General features: G+C 45.5%; 1 protein-coding gene across 3 annotated transcripts in view; it reads left to right on the forward strand.

Moving 5' to 3' along the window:
* The window catches only part of Iqgap2 (IQ motif containing GTPase activating protein 2), a 277,678-nt gene that overhangs the window by 237,042 nt on the left and 22,788 nt on the right, over nucleotides 1-17,848 (forward strand). For all 3 annotated transcript variants that reach the window (XM_052743525.1, XM_052743527.1, XM_052743528.1), the window contains exons 23-28: nucleotides 2,391-2,554; nucleotides 4,966-5,190; nucleotides 7,817-7,957; nucleotides 8,396-8,480; nucleotides 9,140-9,372; nucleotides 12,001-12,133. In XM_052743525.1, coding sequence (XP_052599485.1) covers nucleotides 2,391-2,554; nucleotides 4,966-5,190; nucleotides 7,817-7,957; nucleotides 8,396-8,480; nucleotides 9,140-9,372; nucleotides 12,001-12,133 — 981 coding nt within the window. The remainder of the gene's footprint in view (nucleotides 1-2,390; nucleotides 2,555-4,965; nucleotides 5,191-7,816; nucleotides 7,958-8,395; nucleotides 8,481-9,139; nucleotides 9,373-12,000; nucleotides 12,134-17,848) is intronic.

The following is a 17,848-nucleotide window of genomic DNA, read 5'->3' on the forward strand; positions in this document are numbered from 1 at the left end:
TAGCCTTCAGGCCTAGTCCCTTCCCGTCTGCACCATACTTCAGTGATGTGCAGAAGCAACGGAAATGTAATAGTGATGACATCAGCCATTATTAGATTTTCATGCCAACCGTGACCAAAACTAGCCAGTAGAAAAGCATATCTGTACCAGGGCCAGACCTCCTCCTTTGGGGGACAGGGCCAGAGAGCTGGGTCAGTAGTTGTTCATTGTGTGACCACAGCAGTGGGGAAAAGCATCCCCAAAGAGCTGGGTCAGGGGTGGTTCACTGTGTGACTCCAGGCCTGGAGATGCCTGCCGAATCTTTGCTAGAGCGCCTCCTTGAGACTGGATACAGAGAGAGCGCTCACTCCCCAAGCCGTAAATATGCATTAGCCTTACTAAGCGCAGGATGCTAATACCTGTTCTCTGGGAGTGACAGATTGGAGAATGTCTTCAAATGGATGTAGGTGCCTCTGACGACCGCTATGTGGCAGCATAGGAGGAAAAATGTCAATGCTTCGTTTCTGCCTGTGGAATAAATACACTGCTGATCTGGCAACCTTTCCTGAAGCAAAGCAGCACCTACCCACACCCACAACCGCCCCCGGCTGCCTTAAGCAGAGACGGTTTTCTTGTCTGTCTAATTTAGAGTTGTCATCAACCAGTGGTTGGGTGTTTAATCTTAAACACTTGCCAGTTTTGTTTTGTTTTGTTTTTTTTTGTATCCATGAAATTACAAGTTTCTGTAGGTTCTTTACGATTTCATAGAATTTCTGTTGTGAGAAAGAAAGGTAAGAACACAGTTGCTGGCCAAGAATTGCATTGTTTACCATGTTCTCACATGAGGTCCAGAGCGGTGAAAAGGAACAGGAACATGTATAGAATGATCGCTCCAGCCCGCAGCCTCCAAAGCACCCACACTGAGGGCAGCAGAAAGGGACTGTGGAGCTGTATCACGTCCACACCTGTATGGTGTTGGTCTTTACTTCTGTTTTTGAGACAGGAGTCCAAGGTCAGTGAAGAAACTGTAGGAGAGAAACCGACCTGAGTGCCTTTCCTTTGCTCACACTGTTAATAAGGACTCTTGACCACAGCAGTCCAGCTGGGAGAGCTTTGGCTTAGGTTTGTCTGTCCAGCACAAACCATGTATAAAATATAGATCCTTTCTCTCAGTCCCTGCATTTAGTTATCAGTAGAAAATACTCTGTTAGTCTGTGGAGAAAGCATCGTCCTGGGCTAGAGAGACAGCTTGCTGGTTAAGAGTACTTGCAGATGACCCAGGCTGGGTTCTCAGCACCCACTAAGGTGGTGTCTGTAACTCCAGTTCCAGGGTATCTGACACCCTCTCTGGGCCTCCAGCACCTGCACATACAGACAAGCAGACACATACATAGACACTTTAATTTTTTTTTAATAATTAAAAAGAAAGTAGTGCCCTGGACATCTGTTGCATCAAACTTCAACCCATCATTCTGACCTCAAAACTGAATCTAAGTAGCAATACATACCGGAATCTGGTTTGTCTTGGAAACCTTCAGGCCACGCTGCTAGAGCATCTTGGGAAAACACTAGTTGTCAAGCATATTAATTGAACATTGTCTTTTCTCGTGAGCGGTGAGAAGAATTAGGAGTATTCCGTCTTTCTGTGTGAATTCCTCCATCTATACAGGCTGTTTTCTCTATTCATTTCTGCCCAGTCAGCATAGCTGCCAAAGAAAGACAGACCCAAGGCTGGCGCTTACATCAGTGAGTCTGTCTTCAATGGAGCTCCATTGTCTTTGAATTCCTGTCAACTTCTTGAACTCTTTTTTTGTGGTCATTGTTTTGACTCATGTTCTTTCTGGGGTTTCCCTTGTTGGCTAACCTGACCACCCACCTCCTGAACCCCCAACCTTACACCTTCTCCCTCCTGACAGACTGTCATGGCGGGCTGGCTCACTGTCTCCATGTGTAAGCGGGACCTCTTCTTTCTCCTTATGGACTCAGACGATGCTATGCATTTCCTTCTATTTACCCATCGATCTTTCTAGGCCAGCCTATGTAGCTGAGCCTTAGTCTATTCCTTTCTCTTCTATTCCAGATTCTATGGGCCCACCTCCCCTTCTGTGTCTCTATAATAAACTTCAGCGGTTAAAAGTACAAACTGAATAAAAGATAACTGTAGTAGACAAACATGTAATGAGTAGCATTTACATCTTCTAACTCTCAAGTGGAGCTTCCTCCACTGTAATTGGAATATTAGCTGATCTCTTTAAAGGCTCTGTGCTAGGAATATGTCTATGGGAGCACGTCTATGTTTCTCATGACATGTTGAGTCATGGAAGAGAGGGGAATCTGATACCACGTTCTGCTTTCGTATATATCAACAGCCTCTAGCTCGTAGGGCTGATTTCTTCCCTCTTGCCTTGTAGACCAACCCTTTATACCTGGCTAAGCTGATTTTCCAGATGCCACAGAACAAGTCAACTAAATTCATGGACACTGTTATTTTCACACTGTACAATTACGCCTCTAATCAGAGGGAAGAGTACCTGCTGCTCAAGCTTTTCAAAACCGCTCTGGAGGAAGAAATCAAGTATGTATAAAATCCATGGGAAAACACGCAGATGCTTGTTAGTGGTGGGTTAGCTCAGGCTGACTTGGAGATCGCTTTAAGTGGAATTTACAGCGGAATTCTTGTTGAAGTATGCCGAGTTTTGTGGGATTGAAGCGGAATGTTGATTGATAGTTGAACTTCTGGTTTGTCGGAGCTATTAGCTGCAGATTTCTCCTACTGGGAGATCCAGCTGAGTCAGCTTTTATTGTCTATATGGGCAACAGCTGAAAACCAGAAAGTTCTCGGAAACTGAGTATCAGCGCCTTCTGAGTGAGACAGAGATTATGATCTCTGCTGAAGTCTTCCTTTCTCCTTAGAATTTTAGCAAATTTTGCTGATGTGGCTTTTGACTTGGCTAATATAAAAATCATATAGGTAGCCAAATAAATTAATTCCCCAAAATGCACGAGAAGTGTCCCAAGCGAGAGTGGACCTTAATTGCTTTTGCCACCTCCTGGAGTCATAAGCTCTGCCAGCTCCCAGGGGCCTCTGCAGCACATAAGCTTGGACAGCTGTGCCCTCAGAGGCTCTTAAGACAGCGACTGAGGATGCATTTGCACCTCTGCATTGGAACCCATGATGCCCATTCCACAGTGATGTAGACTCCATGTGCTCATAAACGTCTATAGAGGCCCCAGGAGGCTGATTCAGGTGGCCTAGGTGAGGCTGTAGCGGGCTCTCGCAGTGGGTCCCAGAACTCCTTATTTGCGGGACTTGAGCAAGGACTACCCCCACTCTGGGCCTCACTCTCCCCTCCCCCCACCTCCCACCCCCTGTTTATAAACTAGGTGTATGCATGTGTTGGGGGAGGGGTGTAGATATCAGCTCCAGGAGGGCAAGCACAGCCTCCTGCTGGGTTCACTCCTGCATGCTTATTTACAGTAAATCAGTGCTTCTCAACCTGTGGGTCGTGACCTCTTTAGGGGTTGCCTATCAGATGTTTACATTATGATTCATAACAGTAGCAAAATTAGTTATGAAGTAGCAATGAAGTAATTTTCATGGACACATGCCGGATCAGAGGGATGTGGAGGAAAGTTCCACTGAGATCAACTGAATTCAGTTTTTCTGAAAGAGCAGCTTCCTGGCCCAAATTTTGAAGCATCACTATAAGAACTAGAAAGGGATAGAAACAGCATGGGCACAGGTACAAGAAAGGAGATTTCTCTGGCCAAGAAATGGCCTGGTGACTGCCAGGAGGTGAGGCTGCAAAGATGGACTGGGGCCCTGTCACAGGAAACACGAGAGAAGGGGCTCATGTGGGCGTGTGTGTGTGTGTGTGTGTGTGTGTGCGCGTGTGCGTGTGCGTGTGCGTGTGCGTGTGTGTGTGTGTGTGTGGTGAGGGAGTGTGTATGGGAGGTGTGCATGTGGGGTGTGTGTGTGTGTGTGTGTGTATGTGTGTGTATGTGTCTGCTCACAGAAGCCAGCAAAGGGTATTAGATTCCCCAAACTGGAATTACAGACAGTTGTGAGATACCAGGCATGGGTCCTGGGACCCAAACTATAGTCCTGTGGAGGAGTACTAAGCACTTTTAACTGCGGAGCCATGTTTCCGGCCTCTCTCTTTGCGTTCTAGGGAGCAGTGGAAGGTTTTTGAACATGTTGTTATTTTGAGAAAATTAATCTGAGCAAAGTACATAAGCTGAATGAAACAAAGCTATCCAAGTCAGAGACATGAGGAGAGTGATAGGGAAAAGATGTTTGGGGTGTTTAACACACCTGAGTTTGAACAATAGAGAACATGTGGATGAAAATATGTAAAGGAAATAATAAATTCCAGAGTGGCCTCTAGGAATGAGGTGTGACTTAGAAATTCAGACCCATGGATGAGTCCCAAAGAAAGGAGTCACTCAAGCTATGTGTGTCACTGAATGAGGGGACAGCATGGTATGGCCCAGCTTTGATGCACCAGTAACTGGCTGGATCACTGACTTTCCCCCATCCACCCTGCTAGTCCATGCAGCTGGTTCTGAACACAAAGAGAATGTAACATTGTGTTGAAAGAAATACCTGCTGAGAAAATAAAAAGGAATGCCCAGGTCTAATAAGGACAGGGATAGAAAGTAGAAATGGAGAGTAATCCAGAGGAGATCTTGAGAGCCAGGTAGCCCAGCCACAGGATACAGCTAGAAGCCACATGGCAGTGAATTTGAGAGGGATCTGAAGATGTCTAGAGAGTTCATTCAACCAAGAAAGAGTCCTTCCAAATGTGGTAAACTGAGGGGCAATGCCACCCAGTCATCTTAGCTGGTCCCGGGTCATCCTAGCTGTCCCTGGTCATCTTAGTTGTCCCTGGTCATCTTAGCTGTGGTCCGTTTGCAGCCCACACCTCCCTATAGGATGAGCCTGAGGCTGCAGCTTCATTTTGTCTTGGCTTGGGCTTTGCTTAGGTCAAAGGTGGACCAGGTCCAGGACATAGTGACGGGCAACCCTACAGTCATCAAGATGGTCGTCAGCTTCAACAGAGGGGCCCGGGGACAGAACACCCTGCGCCAGCTCCTGGCTCCAGTGGTAAAAGAGATCATTGAGGACAAGGCCCTGATCATCAACACCAACCCCGTGGAGGTGTACAAGGCTTGGGTGAACCAACTGGAAACACAGACTGGAGAGGCCAGGTAACAGAGGCAGGGGGATGCCGACTTTGTCAGGCTTTGTAATCATTAATTCTTAAAGTTTGGTTTCTTTGGTTGATTTTGTTGTTGTTGTTGTTAGCGGCGGCAGTGGTGGTGGTGGTGGTATGTGTGTATATGTGTGTGTGTGTGTGCGCACATGCCTTTGTAAATGTCTAGCTTTTCTCTTTTTTTTTTTGAGACAGTGTATCTCACTGGCCTGGAATTCACGATTCAGCTAGGCTGGCTGGCCAATGAGCTCCAGAATCCTCCTGTCTCAATCTCTCCGGAGCTGGGATTACAAGTGTTCACCATCTTTCCTGGCTTTCTTGTTGTGGGTTCTGGCACTGTACTCATGTCCCTTTGCGGGTGCAGTAATCACCTCACTAGCTGAGTGAGCTCCCAGCCCCTAGCCTCTTGCTCTTCTTAATGCTCAATGGTATTTTCACATTTCAGAAGCAATGGATCCCCACCTTAGCTCTGTAATCCCTTTCCTTGTTTATTCTTGGTGTTTCTAAATCTAGACCAGAAATCCTTTGTCATTTTCCCGGGGAGTAGCTGTAAGCAGCAACAGTCCAGGTGGGCTTGGCTTCTTCTGGGAGTAGTTTGTGATCTAAGCAGTCCAAGATTTTGTTTTCCTGCAAAAGGATGCCCCGTGAAGTAATTAAGATGTCAGAGAACTACGTGGGCGGTTGTCATAGTACTGTCTGTCATAGTGAAAAGTCATGAAATTCAAAATATTTACTGTGGGGATTTACTTAGTAAATGCTTCTATACCACATAATGGAGTAGGCGCCTCTTTGGAGTGGAAGCGTAGAGTTGTGTTTATTGACACTAGAAATACGTTCATGGTGTGTCTTTCTTTTATATTTCAGTACAATAACCCGTTTTCTTTTTTAAAAGATTAGTCATGTATATGCGCACACCTGGGATTTCTTTTTTTTTTTTTTTTTTGGTTTTTCGAGACAGGGTTTCTCTGTGTAGCTTTGCGCCTTTCCTGGGACTCACTTGGTAGCCCAGGCTGGCCTCGAACTCACAGAGATCCGCCTGGCTCTGCCTCCCGAGTGCTGGGATTAAAGGCGTGCGCCACCACCGCCCGGCTCATACACCTGGGATTTCTATGGGATGTGGATGTACACAAATTTCTTTGCACCCATGAGTGTGTGAGGCCTATATATTATACATAAAAGGACTTGGAAAGTTATTTACTAAGATATGAAATGGGTTATCTCTTCATCAGTACTATTTGCTTATGGGCAGGGTTTTTATTTATTTATTTTTTTACTATAATGAACCCATTATATTTGTTTGTTTTTTGAGACAGAGTTTCTCTGTGTAGCCTTGGCTGCCTGGAACTAACTCTGTACACCAGGCTGTCCTGGAACTCACAGAGATCTGTTATGTGATATTTTGAAACAGGCATTTGGGACAGAAAACTTGGGTTTACAGAGATCCACCTGCCTCTGCCTCCCAAGTGCTAGGACTAAAGGCTTGTGCCACCACCACCCAGCTAATGCATTAGATTTTTATTGCATAAAAAAATGAAAAGAAGCAGGCATGGTGGAACACACCTATAGTTCTAACACTTGGGAGATAGAGGCATGAAGATCAGGAGTTCAAAGCTAGCTTCACTGTGGTGGTTTGAAGGAGAAAGGTCCCAGTGGGCTTATATATTTGAATACTTGGTCCCCAGTTGGTAGAATTGTTTGGGAAAGATTAGGAAGTGTGGCCTCCTTGAAAGAGATATGTCACTTGGGGACAGGATTGGAGGTTTCAAAAGCCCATGCCATTCCCAGTTAGCTATTTCTGCTTCTATTTGTGAATCTGGATGTAAGCTCTCGGATACTACTCCAGCGCCATACCCTCCTGCCTGCCTGCCCACCCACCATGCTCCCTGCCATGATTATTATAGACTCTGACCCTCTGGAACCGTTAGCCTCAAATTAAACATTTTCTTTTACAAGTTGTCTTGGTCATGGTGTTTTGTCACAGCAACAGAAAAGTAACTGAGGAAGTTTTTTTTTTTTTTTTTTTTTTTTTTTCGAGACAGGGTTTCTCTGTGTAGCTTTGCGCCTTTCCTGGAACTCGCTTTGGAGACCAGGCTGGCCTCGAACTCACAGAGATCCGCCTGGCTCTGCCTCCCGAGTGCTGGGATTAAAGGCGTGCGCCACCACTGCCCGGCTTTTTTTTTTTTTTTTTGGGGGGGAAACTGAGGAAGTTTAAGGCCAGCCTGAACTGTGTGAGACCATCTCATAAACTTTAAAAAAGGAAATAGGGGTTGAGGTCATAGCTCACTAGAAAGCCTTTGCCTAGCATGTACAGGCTGTGGGTTCAATCAGCAACAAAAACAATAGGGAGGAAGGGAGGGAGGGAAGGAGGGAGGAAGGGTGGGTTAGCTGAGTCTACATAACCTGGTCCACATTTCTTTTTCCATTAACGCTAAGAGGGAGGCTTGGAGTCCCTCCTGATTCAGCAGTAGTGGGAGGTGCACCGTGTGTGTCTTGCTTAACTGGAGTCATGAGCAACCTCCAGCTCATCCCACAGAGCCCGACTACAGAGCCAGCTGGCAGGACACTGGTGCTCACACGTGGACCTCAGCACCTGTTCATTTGAACCCTTGTTGTATTTCCAGCAAGTTGCCTTACGACGTGACCACAGAGCAAGCCCTGACGTACCCGGAGGTGAGGAATAAACTGGAGGCCTCTATTGAAAACCTGAGGAAGGTCACCGACAAAGTCCTGGGTTCAATCATTTCTTCCCTCGATCTGCTGCCGTAAGTCGATTCGTAGCAACTTTAGCGGTCTTTGCTGAAGTTCTCGGAATATTACCTAAGGCTCCAGAGTAAAGAGTAAACCACTTGTGTTGTGTTTAAAATGGTGATCTAGAGTCAGGAACGATGATTGTGAATATGAGACCAGACTGGACTATATAAAAAGACTCCATCAAAACAAACCAACCAAAACTAGAAATACAAGGTGGCCTACGGAAATGATTTGAATTCATACCCACCCTCCAATGCAGCAGTACTGCCGCGGTCATGGCCACAAACAGCGCTCAGGTGCTAGCGTCAGCCCCGTGATTCCATTGCATCTCACTTTATGTTGACGTTTTAGGAAAACCGCGGAGCGTTGGTTGACGGGAAGACTTGCTATGCTGCTAGCTCACTTAGCCTTTTCCCATTATTTTCTTTTGTCATCTGTTCCACGTGTAGTTATGGATTGAGGTATATAGCCAAAGTGCTGAAGAACTCCATCCGTGAGAAATTCCCCGATGCCACGGAAGAAGAGCTGTTGAAGGTAGATTCTCGAGGGTGACCTCACCGCAGCTTCTCTGGGGGTTCTGAGCTAGAATTACCAACAGACGCTTGTGTGGTGTCCTTTAGATACAGATCTCCTGCACTGAATGACTGTTGAGGTTATTGTCTGTTGAGGCTGATTTAGAAACTTCACACATCCTTGCAGTTCTCGGTATTCGAGCATTTGGGGGGTCATAAGCCTGTTTTTCACCGTGTGTGACATAGAGTGTTAGAATGTGGTTATGGTCACCTCCTACATCTAATGCTTTGTAAAGGAGTCATGTCAGGGGCTGGGGAGATGGTTCAGTGGGTAAAGAAGTTTGCCACCAAGCCTGCCAACCTAAGTTTGATCCCTAGGACCCACGTGGTAGAAAAAGAGAATCAACTCCTACAGGTTGTCCCTCTGACTTCTACATGTGCACCGTGACGTGTGCATACACACAAGATAGATAGATAGATAGATAGATAGATAGATAGATAGATAGATAGATAATGTGATTCTTAAATTTTTTAATGCTAAAAAAAATGATTCATGTCTGACAATGACCCACTCTCTTGGAAAATATAAATGTGAAAAAGAAATGAATGTATACTTAAAGATAAAAAGCCACCCGAGCTCATTTGTCTCCTGGCAATGTCCTTTCTCCTCTCGTCGCGCAGATTGTTGGAAACCTCCTCTACTACCGATACATGAACCCAGCCATCGTGGCTCCAGATGGCTTTGATATCATCGACATGACAGCCGGAGGTCAGATCAATTCCGACCAGAGGAGAAACCTGGGCTCTGTGGCAAAGGTTCTTCAGCACGCAGCCTCCAACAAGCTGTTTGAGGGCGAGAATGAGCATCTGTCATCCATGAACAATTATTTATCAGAAACCTATCAGGAATTCAGGTGAGAAGGTCCTTCCTTTTAAAGGAACACATGGGAAGAGGGAGAAAGATGACATGTTCTGTACCTAGACCCAGGGCCTTGGAGGGGGACCGGAACCCCGTGTGCCTGTGCCTTCCAGCAGCTGCCTCCGGGAGGATGAAGGAAAGGAGCAGGCAAGATGGCTCAGGCCAGCTGCTCCCACCCCACCCCCTCCATCCCGCTACACTGAGTCCTCCAAGGACTCTGGTGAAACACTCTCCCTCATGTGGGACACACTCATAGTATTTAGAATAAAACACTCAACTGATGAGTTTTGTTGACCCTAAGAAGGTAACTGTTTCTTTTTCCAGTAGGGAAGAATTGGCCTTATCTGCAACAATGGTAGGAAACAGTGCGTTTCCTTTTGGAAAGGTTGGGGAAACCCCAGCTTTTGTATTGATAGACGATCCTGCGTGAACATGCCCTGCACCGTCCTTAAGCCTTTCTTAGTTGTGTGCCCAAGAGTTAATTCTCTTGCCTCCATTTCTTTCTCCTAATTCTGTCACCAATCACCCGACAAGGACAGAGAAGGAGCGAAAAACTGACGGTCACATGTGCGTCTGAGAGCTCTGAGCAGACACCTCCATCTTGGCTTGTGTTTGCTCTCCTGTCTGCGGTGGACTATAGAGTTTATGTGACATCAGTGTGACCTCTGTTATCCTCCCTTGGAAAGGGACTTCCCAGTCCTCATTTCCTCCAGGTTCCCAGCTTACCTACTGAGTCACATCTCTGTGTGACATCTGTACCATTTGTGGGAAAGTTAGCCCAAATCCTCTTACTCTGGAAAGTTTGGATTTCTTCAGCTGCCAATTTTACTTCTCACTAACGAGAAGCAATAATATGTCCCTTACCAACTCTCAAATGTTCTTAGACCTTCCTTTTCCTTAATTTGTTTGCTTGAGACAGGGTCATCCTACGTAGCCTTGGCTGGCCTGGAACTCACTATGTAGACCAGGCTGGCCTCGAACTCACAGAGATCTGCCTGCCTCTGCCTCCCGAGAGCATTAGCACACCTAGATCCTTTTTTCTTAAGTTATCCCCACCAGTCTCCTGTTTTCCAAGCTTACCCTTCTAAGTGCATCTTTTTCCTCTTCACTCATATTTATTCTGGTATTCTTGTCATTCCTCAGCACCCCATGAACAATTATACACAAGACCTCACAGGAAGACCTACTGTCACTGGGGAGCATGACACCCCAAAATATGACTGCCTCACCTGGCCCAGGGATGGGAAGGGAGAAGTCAGCTCTAGTGCAGAGGCCTCAGGTGTCCTAGAAAACATGTCATAGATGATTTCAGGCATAAAAAACCCATGAAACTATATAGAATAAAACACATATATATTACACACATTTATATATATACACACACACACACACACACACACACACACACACACACACACGCATGCATATAAATATCACACACATGCACACACACACACGCACACACATGTATTCGGGAAAAGGTCTCTTGGTTAAAACCTACCAAGGGCTTCTAAACTATAATCACAGACACTTGTTTATGTTTTTTCATTTTTCATCTCTCTGTCTTCATCAGCTCTAGTTTAAAATAAGAGACTTCTTAGGTCTTAGTCTAGGGCATTTTTTGGCATTTGTGTTTTAGCTGAAACAGTCCCTCTGTTGGCCAGGCACCACTGCTTAGATCTGGTATGAAAGAGGAGGCTTAGCTGCCATTTTTGTCAAACTGGTATCAGAACCTTCAGAGGGACGTTAGGGTGTTGTAGACCCAGGAGCTTGTGTCATTTAAGGTAACCAATTGACTAAATTGTTTTTGCAATTATAGTCTCTGTAAAACTTAATTCTCAAGTGAGGAATGATTTTACTTGGGACTGGACTGGGGATATAACTTAGTTGGGAAAGCATGTACTTAGCATGTGAAAAGTCCTGGGATCAGTCTTCAGCACACATACACCACAAAGAGTTGCATGTGATATGTGTTAAGTGTGTGCATGTATTAGAGTAGGTCATGTACATGTATGTGCGCATGCCCCTGGAAGAAAGAGGTTGACATTGGACGTCTTCCCCTGTCAGCTTCTACTTCAATTTTGAGATGTGGCCGCTCACTGAACCTGGAGCTCATCTGTTTGGCTAGACTGGCTAGCTAATGAGCTCCCAGAATCCACCTGACTGCCTTCCTCCCCAACAGTACAGTCTCAGGCACATGCTACCACAGCTAGCTTTTTTGTGTGGGTGCTTGAGATGCAAACTCCGGTGTTCATGAGTCACCCATTAGGCCAGCTCCCCAACGCCAAGGAATTCTTCATCTTACCATTGTCAGTGACATTTCAGAGGTCATTGTTAAAGTTATAACATTGTTACGAAATCCTGCCCATGATCTGATTATACTGGGTCATGACCCCAAGGCCCACACTTCTCTCTCATCCTATATGAGGACCAGTTTGAGGTTCAGCATCCAGAAGCCTGGATGGGCACCACCATGAAGAGTCACCCTGGAAGAAGCTATAGCAAGTGCCCCAAGGTTGGGATGGAGGGGCGTGCACTAGCCATCGTTTCAAAACTTATTTTAGTGATGCTATTCCACTTAGAAATTTGGCTCTATCTTACACCTCTTTCCTCCTATTTTTAGGAAATATTTCCAAGAAGCATGTGATGTCCATGAGCCAGAAGAGAAGTTTAATATGGACAAATACACAGACTTGGTGACCGTCAGCAAGCCAGTCATTTATATTTCAATTGAAGAAATCATCAATACGCATTTAGTAAGTGGGGTCAAGAGAGGGTCTTGGCCCCAGGTCGTGATCAGACATCCATTCACTGGAAAATGCCTGGTCCCAGCCAGACTTGCAATAGCTTGTGCTCGCGTGTCTATTTTTAGACCCAATAAGCCCCTCCCTTAATTGCTCCCTGACTCTTGGATATTAGTAAAACCCTTCCCAAGCCAGACAGTTAACCTTTGCAATGCAGGATGGTGCAGACACAGTTTAAACCCTGGCCCACATAAGCCGCGAGTTTTGCTCACCTCCCACAGCTGTGCTGCCTAGACCCACCTGCTTCTGCCCCTTTCAGGAGTGCTTTCAGCTTTTGCAGCCATTTTCTGGGAAACAGAGACTGTTCTCTGTCTTCTAGTGCCTGGATATCCATCACTTAATCTTAGCCAAAAGGTCAGGAAGTGATGTGCTGCTCAGAGAGGGGGTGTCGGGGGAGAGAGAGGTGGAAACCAGGCTATGCAGGCAGATAAGGACCCTCCTCCTGCAGGATGGCCCGTCATCGTTCTAAAACCAGGTTTCTCAGAATTTCAGTCTGTGCTGTGTCATGGTGCAGGCCTGGGTCTAGTTCTCACGCAAACATCACGATCAGCCATCAGCACCCCACAGTGACACCAGGAAGGAATTAGGAAGCCTGGGGCGGCTTGACCATCATTTGCTATAAAGAGAAGCCAGGCACTGAAGGTTATATCGATAATTGGAACTTATTTTGCCTTTAAACACAATTGGAATTAAGTTTTGTTTTGTGGAATTTTTGTTGTTTTGGTTTTTTCAAGGCAAGAGTATTGCTAGGGAGCTCTAACTGGATTCAAATTCAAGATCCTCTTGCCTCAGCCTCCTGCATGCACACAAGCACGCACTGCCACACTGTACCACGGCCTCACCTACTTCACCTGGAATATTATTGATTTATTTGTTTGGGCTTTTTTTTTTTTTTTGTGGAGTTGGAGGTGGGGGTTTAAGACAGTACTTCATTCTGTAGCCCAGGCTTAGACCTAAAAGTTACTATGTAGCTCCCAAGTAGAAAGATTACAGATGTGAGCTACCATGCTTGGCTTGGAATTAGGTTTTTAGAATTCTTAAATTGAATGAGGTAACTTTTTCTCAAACAATTTTAAACTTTGGTAGTCAAAACAGGTCCTGAGGATGGTTTAGAAATATATCCCAGAGCACCCAGATCTAAATCTGCATCCTAATAATCCCAAGGGATTCAGATCCACACCAAAGTTCTAGAGATCTAGATATTTCAGTGAAGAATAAATCCAGTTTTGGATTGTACTCATCACTGGGGGATGCATCTCAAATACCTATCATTCAAGAGCCATACCCCAATACCTCACCCCACCAGAACTTGGGGCAAACCAGCTGCTTGAAAGTCCAGCCTTCATCAAGCACTTCCACAGCTTGAATGGGGGTTTGGAGAAAAGAAGGGCCTAGCTTTGACTTTGGTCTTTCGAGGTTAGAACAGGAAACTGACATTTGCCACAAGTTCTCGATACGTACCAATTAAGTGAGTTGGTCAGCCTCCTTTCTGTAGATCCCCTAGATCAATAACAAAACTGTCCAGCAATGAATCGCTTCCAAAAGTAACTTTCTAGTGAACAAGAAAACACGCACATTTCAGTACTGACCCACTTGATCTCTGATGGCACTTTATCCATCTCGAATAAATATGAATCATCTTGGTCACATGCTTCCGGGAAGGAGTGTCCAAATACAGAAGTAGTGAGACATTCTTTTTGAGAGTGAGGTTCTTTCTCACGGGTGGCAGAGAGAGAATGTTACTGTCCTCATTTAGATTGCTGGGTTTTAAAGGAAAAGGCCGGGCGGTAGTGGTGCACACCTTTAATCCCAGCTACTCGGGAGACAGAGGCAGGCAGATGTCTGTGAGTTTGAGGCCAGCCTGGTCTCCAAAGCGAGTTCCAGAACAGCCAGGACTGTTATATAGAGAAACCTTGTCTCGGGGGGAAAAAAAAAAAGAATTAGAAACAGAACAAAGTCCTGGGAACAGGGCTGGTGACTGGCTTGAAGTTCCTTTGCGCTGGATTGGGAGCAGATGTAATGGGACAATGCGTCACGGCGGAGTCCGTCCTGTCTGCTGTCTGAGTGCAGAGACGTCTGAGACAGACACAACCCATCAGCTGCCTGGCCTGCCAAGCCCATGGCTGCTTGCTTGGTCCTGGCTCTCTGAAAAACAGGACTTCGGCATCAGCTCTTAAGACAGACTCTTTCAGAAGATGATCTGCATTCTCTAATTAACAGGATAAAGGGTAGATACTGGCTACGTATAATAAATCCTCCTTCTCAGAGATAGCAGCCAAATCAGCTGGCCTGTCTCCGAAGAGAATGAGAACATAAATTCACCACCCAGTGGATTTTCTTCTCTAACTCCCCCGCAAAAAAAAAAAAAAAAAAAAAAAGCATACTTCAAGATTCTACCCTTCTGTCTTTATGTCTCTGTCGGTGTCTTTTTTTGAATCCACTCACTTTTAAAAGGGCAATTCATATTCTTTGGCTTTAATACTAAATATGTCTATCATGAGAAACTAGCATGCCTTGTCATAAACAGAAACTTGGAAGAAAATAAATATGCTGGAGCTAGGGACCCAGCTCCGATGGTAACACTTTCCTTGAACGCTCAGAGCTCCAACACTGTGTAAGTGGAATGTGGCAGTGCTATGTAACCTCAGTGCTCGGGGAAGCGGAGGCAGGGGGATCAGAAGTTTCTGAGATTGCACACTGAGTTCAAGGCCAGCCTGCACCACATGAGACCCTCTCTTTAAGAAAATAAGTACAATGAACACAGGTCGAATGCATTCTTTCCCTTGTCTTAAAGCTCTGCGTCTGTGGCTGCTACTCCACTAAAAATCCACTCAGCTCCTGGAATGGTAATATATGCCCATCACCCCGATACTAGGGAAGCTGAGGCAGGACAATTGCCGAGAGTTTGAGAAGGACTGCATAGCAAGTAGCAGGCTAGCCAGCACTACAAATACTATTTTTAAAAAAGAAGAGGAGGAGGAGGAAGAAGAGGAGGAGGAGGAGGAAGAAGAAGACACCTACACAATTAGCAAGTGTCTGGAAGCTGTCGAGAAAATTCAGCATAAAACAGCCGTTCAGGCTGAGTGCAGTGGCACACAACTTTAATCCCAGCACTCGGAGACAGAGGTTGGTGGATCACTCATTGTGAGTTCAAGGCCAGCCTGGTCTACATAATGAGTTCCAGGCCAGCCAAGGCTACGTAGAGAGACAACTGTCTGAAAAATAAATAGACAACCCTCCATTAATCTTATAGATTCATGGAATGAAAGAAAATTCCTAACAGTGCTCATGGCTGAACAGGCTAAAGAGGCATGGTTGTATTTAAAATGGGTTTGATGTTAGATGACTTATACCTCAATTATAAAAATTAAAAAAAAAAAAAGACTAGCTTTTGGTTATGATTCACCATTTCACAAGCTCAAGATTAAGTGGCTGTCTCCTGTCCCCAGGGGTGCCAGTAGCCTAGAAACACTGTTTCGACTTAGTTAGAAATGCAAACAGAAACAAATGTATTTACTGTCCTTCCCGGCTTCACCTCCCACCCTGCTACTGATGAGGCCTCAAGAGCAACAGCATTTCCTGTTTGAGGCTTCATGGTATCCGCAGGTTTCTGCTGTCCTTGCCTTGAGAGATTCTTGACGTTTCCTGACCAACTAAAGTAAGGGGTTTGGGGGAGGGTTGCTGAGAGAGAGTTCAGTGGGGCCTGAGTTCAGTCCTCAGAACTCATGTTTCTGGTTGGGTTTTAAAGCGGGGTGTGGATTGCTGAAGAAATGGCTCCGAGGTTAAGCACACTTGCTGCTCTTGCAGAGGCCAGGGGTCTGGTTCCTAGCACCCATGTGGTGGCTTCCAGCACTCTGGAAATGCCTCAGTGCCCTCTTCTGAATCCCTCGGGTACCAGGCATGCAAGTGATGCACATACATACATTCAGGAAAAGCACTCATACCCATAATAAACAGATGGTTTTTTTTTTAAAAGCTAGACATGATAGTGCCACCTTGCAGTCCCATGGCCGGAAAGGGGAAGACAGGGAGACCCCCTGGGCTCTCTGTCTGCCAGCTTAGCCACATGGTGAGTTCCGGGTCTGTGAGAGACCCTGTCTCCAAAAAAAAAAAAAAAAAAAGTGAGTGATGACTGGGTGGAGGGGGGCAGGGGGAAGCACTATAATCTGGTACTGCATGATTTGTCTCTGAAGGTAGATATGTACATACCTTTCCAGCTGCTGCCAGAGGTTGGTAAGAAACTTCTGCCACACTTTATCCTTTTCCTCATTTGCCATAATGGCTGTGGGAAACTCAACGGTGAGGCATTAAAAAACAAGATTGTGCTGAAAAGAATTTTGTGTACCCCTTTCCCACGATAGTGGTTTTCTTTCTTTCTCATACGGTCTGGTGTTGCCTAGGCCGGCCTCAAACCTTCGGATGATCTTGAACTTCTGATCCTTTCTAACTCCCCTGCCTCCTCATCCCCAGTGCTGTGATTACAGGTCTGAGCTACCACACCCAGTGCTTAGGATCAACCCCAGGGCTTCACCTGTGAGCTACATCTCCAGCCCTTGCTACAGTTTCTTAATGAGCCATTGGCATTTCCCTGTGAGACAAAGTTAAAGCTGTGCCTATGTCTACAACTTTAATAACTGTCAGAATTACGTTTACTATCTAGGCAGAGCTAGAGAGATGGCTCCTTGGCTTAAGAGCATGTACTGCTCCCCCACATCCAGCAGTTCACAACTGTCTATAGTTCTAGCTCCTAGATATCACATACTCTCATCTGGCTTCTGCAGACACTGTACTCATGTGTACAAACCCACACAAATACATGCAATTAAAAATAAAATTATTTGCCAGGCAGTGGTAGCACACGCCTTTAATCCCAGCACCTGGGAGGTGGGGCCAGGTGGATCTCTGTGAGTTCGAGGTCAGCCTGGTCTACAGAGCGAGTTCCAGGACAGGCTCCAAAGCTACAGAGAAACCCTGTCTTGAAAAAAATGAAAAAGTAAAATAAAATGAAATCATTTTACACATATTTTAAATGTTTGAGCTTATAATTACAACATTTCTCCCTTTCTTCCTTTCAACCTCCCCCCAAATACCCCTCCTTGCCCTCTTTCATATTCATGGTCTCTTCCTCTGTTACTGAATTTATGTATGTACATACATATATGTTCCTAAATATAACCTACTTGGTCTGTATAATGTTACTTGTATATACAATTTCAGGGCTGGCCTTGGATAGTGGATAACAAATCGGTGTGCTCTTCCCTGGGGAAGGCTATTTCCCCTGCTCTCTGCTCTCCTTAGTTGCTTATAGTTTTTGTTGTTGTTGTGTAGGGTTGAGGTCTCATGGGCTTTTCCCCATCCACTTTGGCATGTTCGTTGGTGTTGTCCTTGTTCAGCTCAGGTTTAGACAGTCATGTTGGTGAGACTTCATGGATGTAGCTTCTGACATCATGAGGAGACACAATCTCACAACAACCTCCCTCACCTCTGGCTCCTACAGTAGAGGGAGGTCACCAACAGTCCTACCCAGATTTTCCAAAATCTTTTTTGGAAAAAATACTGAGCAATATTGGGTGAAAAATATTGAGAAACTAGGGTGAAAAGTCCAGGAATATAGAAGTATGAAATTGTAAACCTAAAGAAATGAGAGCTGACAGTCTTCAGCTCTGT

The sequence above is a fragment of the Peromyscus californicus genome, unplaced genomic scaffold, assembly GCF_007827085.1.
Source record: "Peromyscus californicus insignis strain IS unplaced genomic scaffold, ASM782708v3 Scaffold_18__1_contigs__length_77618521, whole genome shotgun sequence".
NCBI classification, from domain to species: domain Eukaryota; kingdom Metazoa; phylum Chordata; class Mammalia; order Rodentia; family Cricetidae; genus Peromyscus; species Peromyscus californicus.